Raw genomic sequence first — 24,495 nt, 5'->3', positions numbered from 1 at the left:
CTCCTTTTTCATTTCTTCTCCCAGCCCCACCCCCCCTACCCCCACCCCCCATCAGTCTGAAGAAGGGTTTCGGCCCGAAACATTGCCTATTTCCTTCGCTCCATAGATGCTGCTGCGCCCGCTAAGTTTCTCCAGCATTTTTGTGTACCTTCGATTTTCCAGCATTTGCAGTTCCTTCTTAAATAACTCCTTCATCGCCATCTTATCATCAAAATTGAAATAAGGGGTAGTCATTCAGAGCAGAAACGAAAGGGCAGTGAATTTTTGGAATTTCCACCTAACAAAGCTGTGGAGGCTCAGTAGTTATTGTATTCAAATATGGATCAATAGATTTTAGATATGTTGGGAACCAAGGGATGAATGGTTGATGCAGAGATGTGGTGCTGACATAACAGACCATCCTTGATCTTATTGAATGGTGGAGCAGACATGAGAGAGAAAATGGCTTAACCCTGCTTCTCTTTCTTCCATTCTCATGATACTCTTGCCATGTTCTAATAAAATTGGCATCCTCAATTTTTTTAACAAAAATCTATTAAGAGATGGAAACAAAGTGTACTAAAGTTTAACGTTTGTGGAGGTGGATTCTGTTCCTTGTAGAATGTCAAGGTGAATAAGTACCTAGAGCCCGGTGGGATCTATCATACATTATTTAGAGAGGGATAAGAGGAAATTGCTGGGGCCTTAAAAGTTTCTACTTACCTGGAAGAGTTTAAAATAATAACAGAAGATGTGATTTGCCACAAGATTGTTCCTAGCATAGTCTTGTCCAGCTTTTGCAATCATTTTGGCCTTTGAAATAAATGAAGCAAAACAACAACAAAATAAATACATTTCCAAAGAAAGCATTCAATCTTGCCAATATCTGCACTTTCATCCGAGGAACTATGATCGCAGAAATAATTGGTGAGCCCCGACAGTATCCTGCAATCAATTTTGATGGTCTCAACGTGAACACACAGAAATACAATCATTCATTAAAAAAACCCTATTTATCTATACTAACCTTTACACAAGCACAATTCTTCAGTCATAGATTACCCTTTCATAGTGAAACAGGCAACAATAAAAATCTTATAAAATAAAAAAATAATAGTAGATGTTAATGGGTATCTTCATACTGTCTTAGCAACTAACTTTTCATTTTATTTATCAATTTAGATTAGATTAATTTGCAGAAGGTTGAGCATGTTCCATTACAGAGTGTTCTTGATTATTACATATCCAGATTTGCATTAACTTAAAACTTTACTTATTTAATGCTCACTATTGCACTGTTGCAGAAAATTACAGCGGATAAATCTAAAATTAATTCTAGATTTAATTTGACTGGGACTTCCTTTGTGCCAGAGACTCAAACGGAGCAGAATTTGTTAGGTGCATTCAGGAGAGTTTCTTGAAAGAGTATGTAAATAGTCCAACTAATGTAGATAGTCCAACCATATGTAGAAGTCCAATCAAAAAGTAAATAAAGAGCATGTGTAAGGTTTAGGACTGGATCTAAATACCATTCGCTTTCTTCACTGCCTGCTGCAGTTGAATAAGTTAGGTCTTTATTCTCTGGAGCGCAGAAGGTTAAGGGGGGACTTGATAGAGATCTTTAAAATGATGAGAGGGATAGACAGAGTTGATGTGATCAAGCTTTTCCCTTTGAGAATAGGGAAGATTCAAACAAGAGGACATGACTTCAGAATTAAGGGACAGAAGTTTTGGGGTAACATGAGGGGGAACTTCTTTACTCAGAGAGTGGTAGCCGTGTGGAATGAGCTTCCAGTGGAAGTGGTGGTGGCAGGTTCGTTGGTATCATTTTAAAATAAATTGGATAGGCATATGGATGAGAAGGGAATGGAGGGTTATGGTATGAGTGCAGGCAGGTGGGACTAAGGGAAAAATGTTGTTCGGCATGGACTTGTAGGGCTGAGATGGCCTGTTTCCATGCTGTAATTGTTATATGTTATATGTTATATGGTTATATGGATCCTTGAGGTATAAAAATTAAGCAGAAAATAATTTAAACAGGGAATCTGGTGGCCTACAAGTGGTAATAAAAAGTCCTTGGCGAGTAGGATTGAGGAAAATCAACATTGCATTTTATACATACTTTAAAATAAAACAAAATAGCTGGGGAAGGTTTATAACCGCACAAGGGCAAACAAGGGAATTTATGCCTGAGGTCTGGGGAAATGGGCGAGCTATTAAATGTGCACATTGCATCGGTATTCACCATGGTGAAGGACAGGAGAATAGTGAGATCAATGAGAGGTATTTGATATTCTAGAGCGTGTTGAGATCAAGGAGGAGATGCAGCGAGACCTGGGTGTCATGGTACACCAGTCATTGAAAGTAGGCATGCAGGTGCAGCAGGCAGTGAAGAAAGCGAATGGTATGTTAGCATTCATAGCAAAAGAATTTGAGTATAGGCGCAGGGAGGTTCTACTGCAGTTGCACAGGGTCTTGGTGAGACCACACCTGGAGTATTGCGTACAGTTTTGGTCTCCTAATCTGAGGAAAGACATTCTTGCCATAGAGGGAGTACAGAGAAGGTTCACCAGACTGATTCCTGGGAGGTCAGGACTTTCATATGAAGAAAGACTGGATCGACTCGGCTTGTACTCACTAGAATTTAGAAGATTGAGGGGGGATCTTATAGAAACTTACAAAATTCTTAAGGGGTTGGACAGGCTAGATGCAGGAAGATTGTTCCCGATGTTGGGGAAATCCAGAACAAGGGGTCACAGTTTAAGGATAAGGGGGAAATCTTTTAGGACCGAGATGAGAAAAACATTTTTCACACAGAGAGTTGTGAATCTGTGGAATTCTCTGCCACCGAAGGTAGTTGAGGCCAGTTCATTGGCTATATTTAAGAGGGAGTTAGATGTGGCCCTTGTGTCTAAAGGGATCAGGTGGTATGGAGATAAGGCAGGTACGGGATACTGAGTTGGATGATCAGCCATGATCATATTGAATGGCGGTTCAGGCTCGAAGGGCCGAATGGCCTACTCCTGCACCTATTTTCTATGTTTCTATTCGGTCCCTTGCAGAAAGCTAAGGTGAACAAGCAAATTATAGACCAGTGAGCTTTACATCTATGGTACTTAAATGATTCAATACATGCAAATCGGAAAAAAAAAAAAAAAAATATCCAATTATTACCTATGAATAGGGAAAATAGAACATATACCTACCTTCTCATCATGAGATTTTGCCCACTGAATGTTATCCAGAAGATCACTTAAATCACTTTTAAATGGAATGTAATGCTCCCATGGTGTCAGATCATTGTAGAAGTGTTCATAGTAGACTGAATCTTGCTTTAGAATGACGCTATCTCCTGCTAGCAAGTAAGGCATTCTGTAGGCTGCCACTGTCCCATCAATGTTGATTTGATATTTATACTACAAAAATATAATGTTCAACAGATTTCATATAGTGTGCATGAAGATAATTTTTAAAATGAGATACATTATTTTTGACTTAAAAGTAGATGTATTGTGGTGGTTCTCCTTATTTAATACCATGCTATCAGATGTTGAATTTAAAAAGTCAAATTATCAACAGTGACATAAAATGTTTACAGTAGAATCATACAATTACAAATGGGATGATATGCCCCAAATGCACCAGTTCTGGTTTACTGATACCTGGAACACTTTTCTATGTATATGTGGGTGAATATTTATAATGCTATAATGCTTAACATCATGAACTTCTTAAATATTCTTATGCATTCTATTAATTATTATCTCTATGCTAATATTAGGAGCTTAAGCCTTTGGTAGTCCTTAAAGGTGGGATAGAAGATAATAAGATTGGAAATAGGGCATTTAGCCACACAGTTCTTCAAACTTGTTCCTCCCAATAGGATCGCAACTGAACTTAAATAATCAACTCCACTTGTTCACAAAAAAAGTCCTTCTTCCTTAATTCCCAAAGACATTAATACCAGTCTTGAATGTAATGACAGAATTCTAAAGTTCTAAACTTCTAAATGAAAAAAATACTCCATCTTCCAGTACTAAATTGCCATCCCCTTATTCTGAGAGTATAACTCCTAGTTTATGGCTATCCAGCCAGGGAACTGTCCTCTTGGCATGTCATAAGGTCATAAGTGATAGGAGCAGACTTCAGCAATTCTGCCCATCAAGTCTACTCTGCCATTCGATCATGGCTGATCTATCTATAAAAGGATAACAAAGGATAAAATTGGTCCATTGGAGAGACAGAGTGGACAGCTATCTGCAGAGCCAAAAGAGATGGGGGAGATATTGAACAATTTCTTTTCTTCGGTATTCACCAAGGAGAAGGATATTGAATTATGTGAGGTAAGGGAAACTAGTAGAGTAGCTATGGATACTATGAGTTTCAAAGTAAAAGAAGTACTGACACTTTTGAAAAATATAAAAGTGAATAAGTCTCCAGGTCCTGACAGGATATTCCCTAGGACATGGAGGAAAGTTAGTGTAGAAATAGCCGGGGCGATGACAGAAATATTTCAAATGTCATTAGAAACGGGAATAGTCCCTGAGGATTGGCGTAGTGCGCATGTTGTTCCATTGTTTAAAAAGGGTTCTAAGAGTAAACCTAGCAATTATAGACCTGTTAGTTTGACTTCAGTGGTGGGCAAATTAATGGAAAAGATACTTAGAGATAATATATATACGCATCTGGATAAACAGGGTCTGATTAGGAACAGTCAACATGGATTTGTGCCTGGAAGGTCATGTTTGACTAATCTTGAAATTTTTGAAGAGGTTACTAGGGAAATTGACGAGGGTAAAGCAGTGAATGTTGTCTATATGGACTTTAGTAAGGCCTTTGACAAGGTTCCTCATGGAAGGCTGGTTAAGAAGGTTCAACTGTTGGGTATAAATGCAGGAGTAGCAAGATGGATTCAACAGTGGCTGAATGGGAGACGCCAGAGGGTAATGGTGGATGGCTGTTTGTCGGGTTGGAGGCAGGTGACTAGTGGGGTGCCTCAGGGATCTGTGTTGGGTCCTTTGTTGTTTGTCATGTACATCAATTATCTGGATGAAGGTGTGGTAAATTGGATTAGTAAGTATGCAGATGATACCAAGATAGGGGGTGTTGTGGATAATGAAGAGGATTTCCAAAGTCTACAGAGTGATTTAGGCCATTTGGAAGAATGGGCTGAAAGATGGCAGATGGAGTTTAATGCTGATAAATGTGAGGTGCTACACCTTGGCAGGACAAATCAAAATAGGACGTACATGGTAAATGGTAGGGAATTGAAGAATACAGTTGAACAGAGGGATCTGGCAATAACCGTGCATAGTTCCTTGAAGGTGGAATCTCATATAGATAGGGTGGTAAAGAAAGCTTTTGGTATGCTAGCCTTTATAAATCAGAGCATTGAGTATAGAAGCTGGGATGTAATGTTAAAATTGTACAAGGCATTGGTGAGACCAAATCTGGAGTATGGTGTACAATTTTGGTCACCCAATTATAGGAAGGATGTCAACAAAATAGAGAGAGTACAGAGGAGATTTACTAGAATGTTGCCTGGGTTTCAACAACTAAGTTACAGAGAAAGGTTGAATAAGTTAGGTCTTTATTCTCTGGAGCGCAGAAGGTTAAGGGGGGACTTGATAGAGGTCTTTAAAATGATGAGAGGGATAGACAGAGTTGATGTGGACAAGCTTTTCCCTTTGAGAATAGGGAAGATTCAAACAAGAGGACATGACTTCAGAATTAAGGGACAGAAGTTTAGGGGTAACATGAGGGGGAACTTCTTTACTCACAGAGTGGTAGCGGTGTGGAATGAGCTTCCAGTGGAAGTGGTGGAGGCAGGTTCGATGGTATCATTTAAAAATAAATTGGATAGGCATATGGATGAGAAGGGAATGGAGGGTTATGGTATGAGTGCAGGAAGGTGGGACTAAGGGAAAATAATTGTTCGGCACGGACTTGTAGGGCCGAGATGGCCTGTTTCCGTGCTGTAATTGTTATATGGTTATCTCTCGTTCCTAACCCCATTATCCTGCCTTCTTCCCCATAACCTCTGACACCCGTACTAATCAAGAATCAATCTATCTATCTCTGCCTTAAAAATATCCATTGATTTGGCCTCCACAGCCGTCTGTGGCAAAGAATTCCACAGATTCACCACCCTCCTTTGTCAAACGCTCAAAATTCTAAGCAGTTCATTTAGGTCTAAACTTATTCTGTTAATCTCTTCTCACTACCTGGCTCTGTCAACCCAGGAATCTATTTAATGAGCATTGGTTATCATCTCTGCAAGACAAATATAGCCTTCTTGATTATGGGAGACTAAAACTGTACATTGCACTTTTGTTGATACCTTACCAAATCCACAGTCATTTCAGCAATATTTAGTTCAGCTCTTATATTATAAACCTCTTGGAATAAAAATAGCCTCCATCTTTCAAATTGCTCACCATACTTGCATGCTAATATATAGAGCATCATTTTCTTAGCAGAGCAATAGTTCAATTTTATACCTTTAACTCCCAATGGTTTTTAGTATCAAAAGGAAATTGACCAACTTGAGCAAACTTGATTTTCAGAAAAAGCTTCAATTTAAACTGAGTGTCAGTTAAAAAATGGACTGTTGCCAAAGTTAAGACCGTGATTGTCATCTATACATTAATGAGGTAAGCAAAGTTTTTCTTCCCCAATTCCCAGTGCCTCGTGTGGAGAACTTTTTATTCGAACCCTGAAGTCAATAGGCACTTCAGAATTTCACATCTCAACTTTTGAAATTTTATTACACCTGTAATGTCAGCAAACTTCAAGGTTTTTGAGGTGTGTAGTTTCAAATGTCAATAAAAGTAAGCCTGTGGTTTATTACCCTATAAATACAGGTATAAAATGTAACTTCATAAGGATGATGCTCAAGGTCATTTTGGGGATTGTGGCCTTAAGGTTATTGACAATAAGATTATTTTCTGCAATTGATCAACCCTATTGTGTTATCGATCCGATAACTAGTTATGCATAAAGTAACACATTCTTGGAAAATAAAATTGTTGATCATGCTTGCCTCAATACTAAACACAAAGTGGCGCATACATTCAAGCAATTAGACAGCATTTGTGAAGAAAGAAATAATCATTTTTCAAGACAATAACCTTTCATCGGGACTGAAATTAGAGACATTAACGTTTTAAGCAAATGCAGATGTGAGGAAAGTAGGGTAGCAGAGGAAAAAACAACAGGGTTGATGTGAGATTCGATGAATCAGCAGCTTAAATGACCAAAAGGATGATGAACACTGATAAAGTAAGCAGCAATGAGACAAGAGAGAAAAAAATCTAAATGCAGAAATCCATGAAATGCAATTGCCAAATCATTACCCGATGTTTGGCTGGAAAAGAAAGGAACTGGCCTAAATGCGAAATGCAGTTCATTTTAGTTATTTTGTTAATTCTCCATTTTACACTACCCTCGGCCACCTCAAATAATTTAAGAAAGCTTAAAGGGTTTTGATTAGGAATTTTACAGCTTTCTGGACTTAAAAATGAGTTTGACAAATCAGATGAGTGATTTTGACAATGATTAAGCTATTAACATTTACTGCTCCCAAACATGCATCGATTTTCCTTGTCCTATTTTATTGCATTGTTAGCCAATTGCATTGATTCTCTCCTTGCCAAATCCTCCCTTTTCTTCTTTCCTCCCCACCCAGCTTTCCCTGCCCTGTATTTGCTAATCTTTAGCATTTTGAAGTTCTGAATAAGGGTAATTAACTTGAAACATTATCTCTTGTCCCCCTATCCATAAGTGATGACTGACCTGCTAAATGCTATTTCATTTAGTGTTTTTATGTCGCTGATTATACAAAGCACTGGGAGAAAAGAAAGAAAGTATCCTTTTGGTCATTTAAGCTGCTGATTCATCGAATCTCACATCAAAATGAAAGGTGGAGTATGCGAGAAATCTGGAGACAACCTTAGGGGATTCCAAGCATCTTTTATATACAAGTCAACAATAAATGTAGAAACAAAGAACTGCAGATGCTAGTTTACCAAAGACACAAAATACCAGAATAACTCAGGGTCAGGCAGCATCGCTGGAGAACATGGATAGATGACAGTTCGGGTCATCCATCTAACTGATTCAGACATGTTCAGGCTGATACAATAAATGTATGGTATAGAGAGGTGGGGCTGTTTAGGGACAAAAGTATATCTACTCCTGAAGACAGAGAACATGGCCAAGTGAATAACTAACTCAGTACATCTGTCTTTGCCATGGGGGGAAGATAACCCTGGAGTTTCAGCAAATGGCATTTTGGCTATAAATTAATAAAGAGAAGGCACTATAAAGGCAAATTGTACTAATCCATGCATGACACAAACTGTATTGCTGAAGAAATTAAGGGTGGAGTTCAAAGAAAATTGGCTATAATTTTCCAATCATTTATGGATATATAGGGGGATGGGGGAAGGAATGGAGTGCATGAGTTCTGGATATAGGTAAATGTTATCCCAATTTTTTTTTTAAAGGTATAAAGATAAATCCAGCACTAAAGGCTAGTCAGTTTAACTACAGTGATGGAGTAATGTTTAAACATGATAATAGTATTAGCAGTCACATGGGCAAGTGTGATTAATAAAGGAGATTAGGCATGGATTTATTAAAGAAAAAATATCTTTAAATAATGACATAAGTATTTTAAAGAAGTAGTTGAGAAGGTTAATAAATTAAATGCAATTGATGTGAGATATACGGACTTTGAAATGGCATTTGGAGTCAGACTTGTACAGTATGGGAATGGGCCCCAGAACCACTCATTCACGTCAACCAAGATGTCTATCCAAGCTCGTCCCATTTTGCTCTGTTTGGCCCATATCCCTCCACACCTTTCCCATCCATGTACCAGTCCAAAAGTATTTTAAACTTTATAATTGCACCTGGCTCTACAGCTACCTCTTGTCAGCTCATTCTATATACCCGCCACACTCTGTGTGAACAAGTGGCCTTGCACCTTAAATCTATCACCTCTAGTTTCAGACTCTCCTACCCTGGGAAAAAGACTATGACCATCCATCCTACACATTTATATAACTCTATAAGGTCTCCTCAACCCCCTAAGCTCCAGGAAAAAGTCCCAGCCGATCCAGCCTCTCTTTATAACTCAAGCCCTCCAGACACAGTAACATTGTGGATTTTCTTTATACACCCTTTCCAGTTTAATGACAGCCGTCCCATATCTGGGCAACCAGAACAAGACATAATACTCAAAATATATCCTGACCTGTACAGTACCAACATAGCATACTACTGTACTCAATGCCCGATAAATGAAAGCAAGCATGACAAATGCCTTCTTCACCACTCTGTCTACTTGTTTCGCAACTTTAAGGCAATTTTGAACAAGTACTCCTAGGACTCACGGTTCGACATCACTCTGCAATTTACTCTGCAAGTCCTGACCTAGTATAACTTAACAAAATGCAATGGCAATGCAAGCAAAATAATTTCAACATGTATGACAGTACATTTTAGTATTAGATTGGGTAACGTGTTGAAAGAACATCCACATACCTGGAAAAAGTCAAAAAATGACACGTGCTTTACAATTGGACCATAAAGGCTCTCGTTATGGGGAAAAAAGAAAAAATTTGTGAATGCAGCATCAATTAAATCAGGGTGCTTGATACCGAGTTTGACAAGTTCTAAGCGCTCTCTTCGGCTGTCTCGTCCTCGCCAAAATGCAGTATCATTTTTGTTTTCCCAAGAAGGGCCTGTATTGGCCTGAACTGATGTCATATCCAGACTTACTCTGAGGAAATCAAGCAATAGGAATTAAAAATATATATAATAAACATAGAGTACTTTAATATAAAGGAGGGAGACAATAAAATTAATGCTTTAAAAATTAATTCTAAGATACAAGGAGGAATAAAGAGATATCGTGATACACAAGAGGGCAAAGCAAGCTTAAGGCCAAATACATCAGTGAAATAAATTGAAGTTTTCCTTTTTTTCACTCCATAATTTACCTGGTACTCCAGTAAGAAGTCATTATAACACATTCAATATAATAATGTACACAACTTACACAGCACAGCTTTCCCATCAGCTATGTGACCTTCAGTTGCCCACAACAATTTGCCCCTCCAAGGACAAGTCAAGGCAAATCAAGTCACATTTACTGTCCTGTGCCCAAGTACAGCAAGGCACAGGAACACTGAGAATCTTGCTTGCAGCAACATCAGAAGCTCAGACAAACACACAAAAAAGTATGACACATAAATTACACATTACATTTCTAAAAGATAGACAGCAAAAATCAAGACACGTACAAAAATATAATTAACGAAAAAACAAGTCCATGATAGAGCCAGAGGTGTTTTGTTGGTGAGATAGGACAAGGATTGTGCAAGTTGGTTCACAAAGCTGATAGTAGTTGTACAAAAGTAGTTGTTCTGAGCCTGGTGTTGTGGGTATTCAGGCTTTTGCACCTCCTGCCCAATGATAGCAGTGAGAAGAGAGTATGAGCCAGATTGTGGGGATCCTTGAGAATAGATGCCGCATTCGTGAGACTGTGCCTCATGTAAATGCTTTCAATGGGGAGAGAGTTGTGCCCGTGACGAACTAGGCTAAGTCTCCTACACTCTGCAGCCTCTTGCCTTCCTGTGCATTGGACTTGCCATACTAGGTCATGATGCAACCAGGCAGGATATTTTTTGGTGTACTTCTTTAGAGGTTTGTTAGAGAATTCAGAGACATACAAAATAGAGGCAATGTCGCACCTTTTTTGTGAATCCATCTATGTGCTGGGCTCAGGACAAGTCAACTAGGATACTATTGCCCAGGAATATGAAGCTGGTAACTCTCACACACTCCAACCACCGGCCATCTCTGTTCCCAAATTTTGCAATCCATCAGCAGCCATGACCAATCCTTTGTCACTTAAATCTAATTTATCCATTAGTTATGCCCCTCTCACTTACCCCATTCATCCCTCCCACTGCCAGTAAACCACTAATTTCTTAATACATCTCCCAACTACTGAATTCCTATCTCTGGCAACTGTGCTTCTTATGATTTATAATTCACCTCCCTTCTATTTCCCACTTCATTTGCTTGTGGAGGAAAGGTCATTGATTGTGCAGGGGCATCTCATCAGTACGCCACATCTTGAATGCAACATTTGTAGGCCTGCTCAGTCTACACTATGAACACATCTTAACGTATATCTTTCAATTTCTACACTTCTTAGCTTAACATTTCTTCTTCCAAGAAAATTGTATTTATTTCACAAACCTGTTTAGTTTAGCTTGGACATACAGCATGGAAATTGGTCCTTTGGCACAAACAAACCAGTGATCACCCATACATTAGTTCTATCCTACACACACACACACACACACACGAGGGACAATTTTACCGAATTAACCTACAAACTGCATGTGGGATGTGCAGATGGAATGTGGGAGGAAACTGGGGCACCCGAAGAAAACCCATGCAGTCACAGGGAGAACGTGCAAACTCCGTACAGGCAGCACCCATAGTCAGGATCAAATCTGAGTGTCTGGTGCTGTAAGGCAGCAACTTTACCACTACGCCACTGTGTTGCCCTGTTATTACACCAAAGCTGTTGTCTATTGATTTCTGAACAATATATATTTTCCACTCCACAAATATCTTTCTTCAATCACACTCATCATAGAACATCTCACAGGAATTTACTGTGTAACTGCTGGAAATGTAACATTTCCCCTCTCCTCCTTCCCCACAACTTTGCAGTTTCTACTGAGTCAACATGTATTTGTATTTCTTTCGGTAATTGTACTGCTTGCGTTGTTCACATCTCCCCTTGCTAGGGATCAAATGCAGGCTTGATACTCACATTCCTGCACACTTCTGTTCAGGCTGCAATATTAACAGCGAGTTTCTGCATCCAAATTATTTTTAAGGCCCTGACCCATTTTCCCGTGTTAAGGGCCTGTCCCATTGTACGAGGTAATTCAAGAGTTCTCCCGAGTTTCCCCTGATTCGAACTTGGAGAATTACGGTAATAGCCGCTCATAGGTACTCGGGGCTCTCGTGGACATATTTCAACGTGTTGAAAAAACTTCACGAGCTTACCGCGTTTCCCAAGTACCTGCGGTTAGCGTTACGAGCCGCTAAGAGATGTCCCGAGCTCCGACGTACCCGCTACGTACATTCTACGTACTTACCACGAGTTTGATTTTTTTTTTAAACTCGGGAGAGCTCTTGGGTAAACTCGTGCAGTGGGACAGGCCCTTTACTCACGAACTCTCCCAAGTTTTCCCCTTGATTCGAACTCGGAGAATTACGGTAATAGCCGTTCGTAGGTGCTTGGGGCTATTTTTTTTATTCGAGGACATTTTCCAACATGTTGAAAAAACAGCCCAACTTACCTGATGCCCCGAGTTCTTTCGGCTGGCATTACAGGCCGCTACGAAACATCTACGAGCTCCTACAAGCTCGCTACTGACATTCCCCGAGTTCGAATCAAGGGGAAAACTCGGGAGAGTTTGTGAGTAACTCGGGAAAGTGGGACAAGGCCTTAACTTGCACCCCTCTCCCTCTTGGATCTCTCTGTCCTCAGCCTCCTTATGATTCCTATGAAGCTGAACATTAACTCAAGACAATAATGAATGTATTACATGTACTGGTAAACTTCCAGACTCAACTTCTCCAAACCAAATTATTTGAATGGCATACTGTTATTATTTATGGTTCACCTAAATTCACCTGTTGTTTCATTACTCACCTCGCCCCCTTTGCATCACACCAACATCACTTTTGTACGTTAATCATTAAATTCCACATACATTAAACATTCCCTTTTGTTCTTTCTTACTACCCCACCTCATTCCGTTCCTGTCACTGAACTAACAACCTGAGGATGTTACCATTATTTCCCTTTTCACTGACATTCTCTGGCTGTACTGCTGAGTGTATTTTGCATTCTCGTCTTTTATTTCATAATCCTAGCAATTACAGTATGCCACCTTTGTTATTTGTTCATTTAGTAGTGATTTTTACCGTTGCAAAAGAAAATATGACTGTAAAACCCAATAAATATATATGTACAATAATGATCCACTACTCCAATTAAAGTCTATATAGTTGACATACTGAATGGCAGAGTGAAGTACCCATCACTGTCAGGTCAGAACTTCTACCATCTGTAAGGTGAATGGTGATAAAATCCCTTGGCAACAGGACGGCACAAACAAATTAAATTAAACTGCATTACCAAGCAAAAGCTATGAAGATAACGAGGCATGGTTCTGAAATACCTTGTTGCTTAATCAAAATACAGGGATTAATGTTCAAATGTGACGAGCTTTATGTACACATATCGTGATTAACCATTTGCGTTTATGAGAAATTGAATGAATCAACTGCTATAATTTTGCAATACATATCAGGTCATGTTATTTATTCTTTCAATGCCAAAGAACAATAAAACATAGTATTTCAGTAACATTTAAAAATTGCTAGAGAATGCTTTAATGATCATAAGAACACCATGAAGTTTAAGAACCACCAGTTTCACTAATTATTTAACTGCAGATGCTGGAAAATCGGTAGACAAAAGTGCTGGAGAAACTCAGCGGGTGCAGCAGCATCTATGGAGCGAAGGAAATAGGCAACGTTTCGGGCCGAAACCCTTCTTCAGACTGATGTAGGGTGGGGTGGGGGGGGGGGGGGGGGGGGGGGTTGGGGGGGGGGAGAAGAAAGGAAAAGGGAAGAGGAGGAGCCCGAGGAGGACTCTTTGTTGTATGTGATGGCTAGTGGGGTGAAAGGTGAGGACTAGGGGGACTCTGCCCTTGTTACGAGTGGGAGGATGGGGAGAGAGAGCAGTGTTACGGGGTATGGAAGAGACCCTGGTGAGAGCCTCATCTATAGTAGGGGAGGGGAACCCCCGTTCCCTGAAGAATGAATTTCACTAATTATCTCAGTCTCGTAGCATTATATAGTTTCCACAAATTTGCCATATACAGTGCCTAAATTGTGTTTTAAATGGTAAGACAATTACGTCACAAATTAATCTAATTAATATAAATTGATGTGTTATATATGGGAGTATAATGTCAGATTTGGTCAGCAAATTATGGGAAAGAGGTGGCTGCATAGGAGAGAGTGTGGAGGAAATTCACCAGGTTGTTGCCTGGGTTGGAGAGCATAAGTTATACAGTGCCCTCCATAATGTTTGGGACAAAGACCCATCATTTATTCATTTGCCTCCGTACTCCACAATTTGAGGTTTGTAATAGAAAAATATCACATGTAGTTAAAGTGCACATTGTCTGATTTCAATAAAGGCCATATCGTTTGCATGCAATGACTGCTTAAAAGTCTGCGATTCATGGACATTACCAGTTGCTGGGTGGCTTCTCTGGTGATGCTCTGCCAGGTCTGTATTGCAGCCATCTTTAGTTTATGCTTGTTTTGGGGGTTTGTACTCTTCAGTTTTCTCTGCAGCATACACAAGGCATGCTCAATTGGGTTCAGATTGGGTGATTGACATGGCCACTCACGAATTGACCTTTTTTTAGCTTTGAAAAACTCTTTTGTGTTGCTTTAGCAGCATGTTTGTGATCATTGTCTTGCTGTAGAATGAACCGCTGGCCAATGAGTTTCAAGGCATTTGTTTGAACTTGAGCAGATAGGATGACACTATACACTTCAGAATTTGTCATGAAGATAATGAGCCAATACCTTCAGCAGCCATACATACCTAGGCCATAACACCCCCACCACCGTTTCACAGATGAGGTGGTACGCTTTGGATCTTGGGTAGTTCCTTCTCTCCTCCATACTAAGCTCTTGCCATCATTCTGATATAAGTTCATCTTCGCCTCATCTGCCCACAAGACCTTTTTTGAGAAGTGGTTGCTCTTTTAAGTTCTTCTTTGCAAACTGTAACCTGGCCGTCCTTTTTTTGCAGCTAACCAGTGGTTTGCATCTTGCAGTGTAGCCTCTGTATTTCTGTTCATTAAGTCTTCTGCTGACAGTGGTCATTGACAAATCCACACCTGACTCCTGAAGAGTGTTTCTGATCTGTCGGACAGGTGTTTGGGGGGGGGGGGGGGGGGGGGTCATTATTATAGAGAGAATTATTTTGTCATCAGCTGTGAAGGTCTTCCTTGGCCTGCCAGTCCCTTTGCGATTAGTAAGCTCACCAGTGCTCTCTTTCTTCTTAATGATGTTCCAAACAGTTGATTTTGGTAAGCCTAAGGTTTGGCTGATGTCTCTAACAGTTTTATTCTTGTTTCTCACTCATAATGGCTTCTTTGACTTTCATTGGCACAACTTTGCTCCTCATGTCGATAAACAGCAATAAAAGTTTCCAAAGGTGATGGAAAGACTGGAGGGAAAACTAGGTGCTGAGAGCTGCCTTGTACCTGCATTGAGGAGGCAATTAAACACACCTGAGCAATTGCAAACACCTGTGAAGTCATGTGTCCCAAACATGATGGTGCCCTGAAAAGCATCTTGTCCAGAAATATCACAATTTGGTTTGGGAACTGCTCTGCCCAGGACAAGAAGGCTCTGCAGAGAGTAGTGCATTCGGCCGAATGCACTATGGGAACTTCACTCGCCCCTCAGCAGGAACTATACATCAGAAGGTGTAACTCCAGAGCCAATAACATCATGGGAGACCCCTTCCACCCCTGCAACGGACTGTTCCAGCTGCTACGGTCAGGCAAACGCCTCCGTTGCCATGCTGTGAGAACGGAGAGGTTGAGAAGGAGTTTCTTCCCAGAGGCCATTCGGACTGTAAACTCCTACCTCACCATGGACTAACTTTACTGTACCATTCTGTTTTTTTAAATTGCTGTTTTTTTCCCTTTATCCTTCCTCCCACAATAGGTAATATGTAAAAGAATATGTGATTCTGTTCCATTCTGTTTGTTGTTTGTTTGTTTGTTTGTTTTTTGCACAAAGTCCACGAGCATTGCCACTTTTCATTTCACTGCATATCTCGTATGTGTATGTGACGAATAAACTTGACTTGACTTGAAATGGGGGGGGACCATGTATAAACACAGCTGTAATGTCTACATGGTGAAACCAAAATGTATAAAAATACTCTTTAATAAAATCTGACAATGTGCACTTTATCCATATGTGATTTTTTTTCTATTACAAATCTCAAATTGTGGAGTACAGAGGCAAATAAATAAATGATGGGTCTTTGTCCACAACATTAGGCAGAGATTGGAAAGGCCATCCTTGTTTTCCTGGAGCAATGATAGGAGAGACGTCGCTTGGAGAAGTATTTAAGATTATGAGAGACCTGAAAGGATAGATAATCAAAAAAAATTTCCACATTGTTGGGGGGTAGCAAAAACAAGAGGACATTAGTTTAAGGTGGGAGGAAAGAGTTTTAAAGCGAGTCAGAGTGTTAAGGCCCTGTCTCACTTTCCCGAGTTACTCACGAACTCTCCCGAGTTTTCCCCTTGATTCGGACTCGGAGAATTACGGTAATAGCCGTTCGTAAGTACTCGGGGCTATTTTTTTAAACTCGTGGACATTTTTCGACATGCTGAAAAAACGTCCCGAGTTACCTCAAGCCCAGAGTTCCTACGGCTGGCATTACGAGCTGCTACGAAACATCTACGGACTCCTACGGGCTCGCTACCGACATTACCCAACATTCCCCGAGTTCGAATCAAGGGGAAAAATCGGGAGAGTATGTGAGTAACTCGGGAAAGTGGGACAGGGACTTAACTCAGGGGCTTTACGTTTTTTTATAGAAAGTGATTGAGATCTGAAATGCATTGTTAGAGTATGTGGTGAAATCAGATATAATGACTACATTTACAAGGCAGTTGGGCAGACGCTTAAATGAGCAAGGCACAGAAGGATATGTATAGTTGGGCAAAAAGATCAGCAATAATGTGGTGGGCTGAAGGGCACATTTCTGTACTGTACAACTCAATTACTCCAATTGACTTGTGTAAATTGTCCCTTATGTACAGACAAGTTGAAGAACCCGGGAAAGGAGATTGTGGGAATGTGCAGAGAATAAAATGGGTACAAAAACAAATATAAAAACAGAAATGCTGCAAAAACTCAGCCAGTCCAGCAGCAGATTTGGAAAGAGAAACTGTTAGCATTTCATGTCAAAGATCCTTCATCAGGTACAGGAAATGGATAGGAAAGGTTTAGGGGGATATGGGCCAAACGTGGGCAGATGGGACAAGTGTAGACAGGGCACCTTGTTTGGCATGGGCAAGCTGGGCCAAAGGGCCTGTACCCGTGCTGTATGACTATCAGACTGCGAAGAAAGTAAAGTTAGTCTAAGCAATAGAGATGGTGGAAATTGAATCGGTGAAGTAAAGAGAGAGTCTATGATAGAGCAAAACAATAGACAACCTTTTTCCCTCAAAAATAAACTTTATTCAGAACAAAATATATGTACAAAACAAAAACTGTGCAAAAAGTCTTCAGAAATTCTCAGTCTATAGCATAAAGTCATAATCCAGCTAAACTTGGAGGTCCAACTAAACTTCGAACTACGAACTGGCTTGGTTACACTCAGGACATTGGGCTTTGTTTTGCTTTACACTATATTATTTTTTTAGGTGGGGTGGGAGATTGCAACCTTCACATGGTCCACCCTGTTTCAACTAATGCAATCAACCCGACGTGCACAAACAAGATCAAATAGAACAAGTTGATTTACAACTTTAGGCTGTGCACGCCACACGCAAGAAGTTTTTTTTTTAAGCTTTATTCAACTTTTTTGTTAGTTTATTTAATATGTTTTCTGTTGAGTGCCGTGTTTAACCCGTGTGGTGCTGCAAGTAAGAATTTCGTTTTTCTGTTTTCGGTACATATGACAAATACTCTTGACTCTTGAGTAGTGATCGTACCTATCTTAAAACAAAAAAGAAATCACCCTTGCCACTTATGTGGCCCCCTGAGGTGATATCCATCCCTTTATTTGAGGGGAGTCCCCTCCGGACTCTGCCCTTCAATGGACAGTCATTACATGCACAGTTTTCTTATGCCTGTCTAACATGGTGCTTATATTATGAAATATGGGTGTTGTACAGTCTAACCAGTTGGGATATGCTGGGCTGGCCAGAAAATACAAATGTACACTGTGAATAGCTCAATACTAATCATTTATAGTCTTTATGCTGACTGGATAGCATGCAACAAAAGCTTTTTACCGTGCCTCGGTACACGTGACAATATACTAACCATAAAAAAATGTACATAATTTTAACCTATTACAAACATAATCTTCATTCCATTATTGCCCATCCCGATCTCCTCTGTTACTTACACTAATTTTCATTCTCTCTTTCTCACTTCAGTTGAAGATTCTTCGCCCTGAAACATTAACTGTTTCTCACTCCAAAGATTTGCTTGACTGGCTAAATTCTTCTAGTTGGTTTTGTTCTGGGTTAGTGAAAAAATTATAGGCACTTGATGGTAGACATGGACTTGATGGGCCAAAGCACCTGTTTCTGTGCCATATCTCTATATCTTTGCAACTCTAACCAAAAGAAAAAAGTTTATTGAAGTGATGTACACCTTACTACTTATACATGCAAGTCTAACCAATGCTCAACAACTCTACTAGATAAATACTGGAGAGTAAATATTTGGCAAGAAGCAAATGGCATTAAGGACACAGACTATGAGAAATGCAAAATCTGGAAGGGATCAGTTCAGAACAACAGTGGGGATATTCTACGTACATATTAATAGATACAACATGCTATTGCTCTTTAAAAGGAAAAAAAGATAAAACTGTGAGTCCAGCTTGAAGGTCTCACAGATGTCACAAAAAATAGATTTTATAATACAAGACAGATACGCAAAATAGTAAAACTCTACTTGTGATATTTAATACATAAAATTAAACAAATTGATCAAAGAAAAATGCTGCATAAAAAATATTATGTTGATGATGAATGGCTTTCTTAAAGATAAAGCTACGGATTAGATATCGGCGGCAAAAGTTTAAAAAAATTAAATATATTTTAAGAATCTAGTACACATTTAATACATTTTTTTGAAACAAATAAAATTAAGTTTTATTTTAAAGTTATTAATGTTTATCCAGAAGTAGTTATATCCTGGTATTTCATTAGAATTCACTTAGATCTCAGGTAAGAAAGGATAATAATTTTACTTTATTCTCTTACACTCTTCAAAATCTTAAATTCACATCAGTTTAAATAGTTTAACTTTGATTATGTCAGAGAAGGCTGTACTAGTTCAGTGTGTGATGGAGGCTGTATAATCACCAGCTAATGGAAACTACATCCACAAAATCCCAAAGATTCAGTGTAATAATGGCAAACTTTCACAGTATCATCTTCATTAAAACAGCAGAATTAAAGCCATTATTTACATTCAGATTTTCTGGACAGCAAATGGAACATGAATCATTGAAAAATAGCTGAGGGGATGCTCCTTGCTTAATTTGCACATATTATGATCACCATCATGAGTATATAGAAACATAAAAAATAGGTGCAGGAGGAGGCCATTCGGCCCTTCGAGCCAGCACCACCATTCATTGTGATCATGGCTGACCGTCCCCAATCAATAACCCGTGCCTGCTTTCTCCCCATATCCCTTGATTCCACTAGCCCCTGGAGTTCTCTTAAATCCATCCAGTGAGTTGGCCTCCACTGCCCTCTGTGGCAGGGAATTCCATAAATTCACAACTCTCTGGGTGAAAAAGTTTCTCACCTCAGTCTCCCCAATGGCCTCCCATTTATTCTAAGACTGCAGCCCATGGTTCTGGATTCGCCCAACATTGGTAAAATTTTTCCTGCATCTAGCTTGTCCAGTCCTTTTATAATTTTATATGTTTCTATAAGATCCCCCCTCATCTTTCTAAACTCCAGTGAATACAAGCCTTGGCTTTTCAATCTTTCCTTATATGACAGTCCCATCATCCCAGGGATCAATCTCGTGATCCTACGCTGCACTGCCTCAATCACAAGGATATCCTTCCTCAAATTAGAAGACCAAAACTGTACACAATACTCCAGGTGTGGTCTCACCAGAGCCCTACACAACTGCAGAAGAACCTCTTTACTCCTATACTGAAATCCTCTTGTTATGAAGGCCAACATTCCATTAGCTTTCTTCACTGCCTGCTGTACCTGCACTTCAACTTCCAGTGACTGGTGTACAAGGACACCCAGGTCTCGCTGCACTTCCCCCTTACCTAACCCCATTGAGATAATGGAGAAACTCAGCATTTCTCCAGCATTTTTGTGTAACACCCACTGAGTTTCTCCAGCACTTTTGTGTAACACCCGCTGAGTTTCTCCAGCATTTTTGTGTAGCTTCGATTTTCCAGCATCTGCAGTTTCTTCTTAAACCCATTGAGATAATAATCTGCCCCCTTGTTTTTGCCGCCAAAGTGGATAATCTCACATTTATCTATATTATACTGCATCTGCCATGTATATGCCCACTTACTCAACCTGTCCAGGTAACCCTGCAACCTCCTAACATCCTCTTCACAGTTCACACTGCCACCCAGCTTTGTGTCATCCTCAAACTTGCTAGTTTTGCTCCTAATTCACTCTTCCAAATCATTAATATATATGGTAAACAGTTGCGGCCCCAACACTGAGCCTTGCGACACTCCACTCGCCACTGCCTGCCAATCTGAAAAGGACCCGTTCACTCCTCCTCTTTGCTTCCTGTCTGCCAACCAATTTTCTATCCATGTCAACACCCTACCCCCAATACCATGTGCTCTAATTTTAGTCACCAGTCTCCCGTGTGGGACCTTATCAAAGGTTTTCTGAAAATCTAGACACACAACATCCACTGGCTCCCCTTCATCCATTTTACTTGTCACATCCTCAAAAAAATCCAGAAGATTTCCCTTTCATAAATCCATGTTGACTTGGACTAATCCTTTTACTGCTATCCAAATGCCCAATTTAATAATTGACTATGAATTAAATATAGTGTATAGTATAATTTTGTTTTTTGGTTCAATTGAGAACAGCCTTCGCCATCACAAATGTATTGAAGCGAAGTGCTGCCTCATGATAATAGCATCTATAAAGCATCACCACCTTCCACCAACAGAATACTACGCACTACCTGGACTTACTTCCTAATTGTGTCTTTGTGCACTAATGTCTTGTTTTTGTACAGTCTTGTACAACTCTTCAGTTTTCAGTCTTGCAGGATTTATGGAGACACAAGGAACTGCAGATCTGGAATCTTGAGCAAAACACAAAGTGCTGGAGTAACTCAGCAGGTCAGGCAGTATCTGTGGAGGAAATGGATAAGTACGTTTTGGGTTGGGACCCATCCTCAGACTGAAGAAGAGACTCGAGCCAAAACGTCGTCACTCCATTTTCTGCACACTTGCTGCCTGACCCGCAGAGTTATTCACCCCAGCACTTTAAAAAAAAAAATAGAATTTATGTAAATTATGTATGATTTATATTTTTGTATGTTGAGTCCATGTGCCTGTGATGCTGCTGCAAGCAACATTTTCATTGTACCTGCACCTCTCCATACTTGTGCATATGACAATAAACTCAACTAGACTTGAATTACTTGGGCAGACAGGCAACAGAGAAATGCTGCCGAATATGTTTTTTCTTCACATCTTTATTATTGGATATTGTAATTTATTTACACATTCATCAATTAAAATTAAAATAGTAAAAATTGTGATAGCTCCAGCACGATGCACTACTGGGCTAAAGACATTTTAAGAAATACAATATTTAAAAATTAAATGATGTCTTACCGTCCCATAGTTTCCAGAACTGAATCGGTAATGTCGTATGTTGGCATGACAATATCTCTTGTATTTTCTGATCCACACCAAGAGAAAATAGGATGAAGCTTTTCAGTCACTTTTCTCTTTTCTAAAGGCCAGTCTCCAAGATTTACGAAGAATTCTACATCGTGTAATTTCACCTAAAAGCAAAATACCTCAGCATGAACACACTGCACCGAAGTCTTATTGACAAATCAGTATGTAGCAGTGATCTTTTGTGTCAAGAGAAAGTCTAGAGTGTTTTTTTAATTGGCAAATGAACTTTAAATGTCGTATTTGCTGCAGTTGAACAGGTCCATTAATGCACCAATAAATATATAATAATCAAGAAAACAATGTTAATAATCAGGAATACTAAGTAATCATAATAGTGCAAAACTGAAGTCCATAGTGTAGAAAGTCCATGAGGGTTCATTGTGATGACATCAACATGCTGGACCCATGACATCTGTTATGCATGTTCAGGAACTTGAAGATGTTGACTCTCCCCATCACCATCCCGTCATTAAGAGAGGTTCAAGGATCCCTGGCTTTCCCTACCTGAAGTCAACAAGGTTCTTTAGTAACTTGTCAGTTTCTTTGTTGAACTAAATTAAGGCGCATGTTGCAATCAAAAGCGTTTGAACAATTGGTTGGGAAGAAAGCCAAACTGTAAGAAAGACGACTGCGCCTCCTTTTCAAGAGCAGCCAGCTCTTGCACGGACGGTGCCAAAGCATCAACATGACCCTTAAACGTGCTATCTCCCGTTGCGCTTTTCTGTCCATAAACTACTTTACCATCAAACTCATCCACTGGAATTTTTAGGTCAGGCTCAACTTGAGAGATGATGACATTCAAGTGCTCTTCAACTTCAGTCAACAACTGCATTTCATTGTACCATATTGACTTGCCAATGTTGAAGCAAGACTTTTATTCTGGCTCCATTCAATCAGATTATTAAACTCCCTCCAAAACTCGGACTCATTCGTCTAACAACGGTGGTATCATTGGTAAATTTAAAAAAGGCTGTCTGGCTCCATAATTATGGGTATAGAGAGAGTAGTGCTGGAGAATGAGCTCATAGCCTGAGATGCCTACAAATCCAGTAACATTTTATCAAGCACCTAATTCATGAGAATTTGAAAGATACAGCATTAGAAAAATATCTTCAACAAAAAACACGTGCCATTATTTCTCAAAAATGCTAGAGTGCCTCATGCATTGTTCTGTGATGGATTTCAATATAATCTCAATTCAAGTAATTTGATCTTAATCTGTATGTGAATTTGGAAAAAAAATATTTTATTAGTTACAGAGTCCAGATAAATCATGTGGCATGTAGACAGCCTCTCTTTTTTCCCTCTTGGAGCAATTCATCATCTTTGATGATTCCATTCGCACTTTGCCCTTTCCATTCTAATGTCACTGACCTGTGAGACAATAGCTTCAAATTCTCACGTGTGTATATCTTTGAAGATCTGTTCTGGGCTAAGCACATTGATGCAAGCACAAAGTAAGCTTATCAATGCCTCTACTTTCCAAGAAGTTTGAGGAAATTTGTTATGTTGCCGAATACTCTATCATCATACTTCTGAAGGTGTACGATGGGAAGCATACAGACTGGTTGCATCACAACTAGGTTCAGTAACTTGAATGCCCAGGAACTAAGGAGGCAGCAGAGAGTGGTAAATATTGTCTGGTCCATCAAGGGTATTTAACTCCCAACCATTGATGGGACCACATAACCATGGTCTGCTTTCATCTCGCTTCTACTATCGGGAAGGTGGAACAGCAGCCTGAAAACCATGACATCCAGTTTGCAGAACAGTTTCTTCCCAGCAAACATCAGGCTCTTGAACACTGCAAAACATTAACTACCTCAGCAATGATTTTATGTGGACACTAGTTTGGCTGCACAATGGACTTTGGTTTTGTTACCTTCCATTATTCCTAATAAATATGTTGTATTATTGATCATTGTATATTTGTTTGGGTAATTGCATTAATGGACCACTTAAGCTGCAACAGGTAAGACTTTCATTGTTCTATTGCCAGTACATATGGCAATTAAACACTCTTGACTTTCTCATATCATTCCTTCCATGTAAATTCTCCTCTTGTTTCTGGGCTGCCCTTCAGCCACAATATCTCACAGGGGCTCTCTCATCAGATTGGGTCATTTGCAAAATACTTCCTAAAATATTCTTCATCTCTGATGACTTGCCACCCAATTCCATTGGCATCTGTTCTGAGAATGATTTGTCCCTAAACCTCCATGTCATGGCATTTTCAGACTCTCAGGGCTCTCTCCTAAACTTTTCCCTCTCTTTCTTGCTGGCTGAACCTGTGTACATAATCTGTCCAGGGACCCCGACAGTCCTTTCAGGTTAGGCAGAGGTTCACTTGCACCTTCTCCAACCTCATCTACAGTATCCATTGTTCAAGATGTGGACTCTTATACATCGGCGAGACCAAACGCAGACTGGGCAATCGTTTCGCGGAACACCTTCGTTCAGCGTGCCTGAACCAACCTGATCTCACGGTTGCTGGACACTTTAATTCTCCTTCCCATTCCTACACAAACCTGTCTGTCTTCGGTCTCCTCCAATGCCAGAGTGGGGCTAAACACAAATTGGAGAAACAGCATCTCATATTTCGCTTGGGCAGCGGTGTAAATATTGATTTCTCTCACCTCAGATAACCCCGGCATTCCCTCTCTCTCAATCCCTCCCCCACCCAAGTCGCACTA

General features: G+C 39.8%; 1 protein-coding gene across 2 annotated transcripts in view; it reads right to left on the bottom strand.

Moving 5' to 3' along the window:
• Positions 1–24,495, bottom strand: part of poglut2 (protein O-glucosyltransferase 2) — a 50,666-nt gene that overhangs the window by 6,248 nt on the left and 19,923 nt on the right. For both annotated transcript variants that reach the window (XM_033022336.1, XM_033022337.1), the window contains exons 5-8: positions 21,734–21,906; positions 9,529–9,766; positions 3,186–3,395; positions 703–792 (exon numbers count right to left, since the gene is read on the bottom strand). In XM_033022336.1, the coding sequence (XP_032878227.1) occupies positions 703–792; positions 3,186–3,395; positions 9,529–9,766; positions 21,734–21,906 (711 nt within the window). The remainder of the gene's footprint in view (positions 1–702; positions 793–3,185; positions 3,396–9,528; positions 9,767–21,733; positions 21,907–24,495) is intronic.

Source organism: Amblyraja radiata, chromosome 6 (assembly GCF_010909765.2).
Source record: "Amblyraja radiata isolate CabotCenter1 chromosome 6, sAmbRad1.1.pri, whole genome shotgun sequence".
Lineage (NCBI taxonomy): Eukaryota > Metazoa > Chordata > Chondrichthyes > Rajiformes > Rajidae > Amblyraja > Amblyraja radiata.
This window is presented reverse-complemented; position numbering and strand designations above follow the sequence as displayed.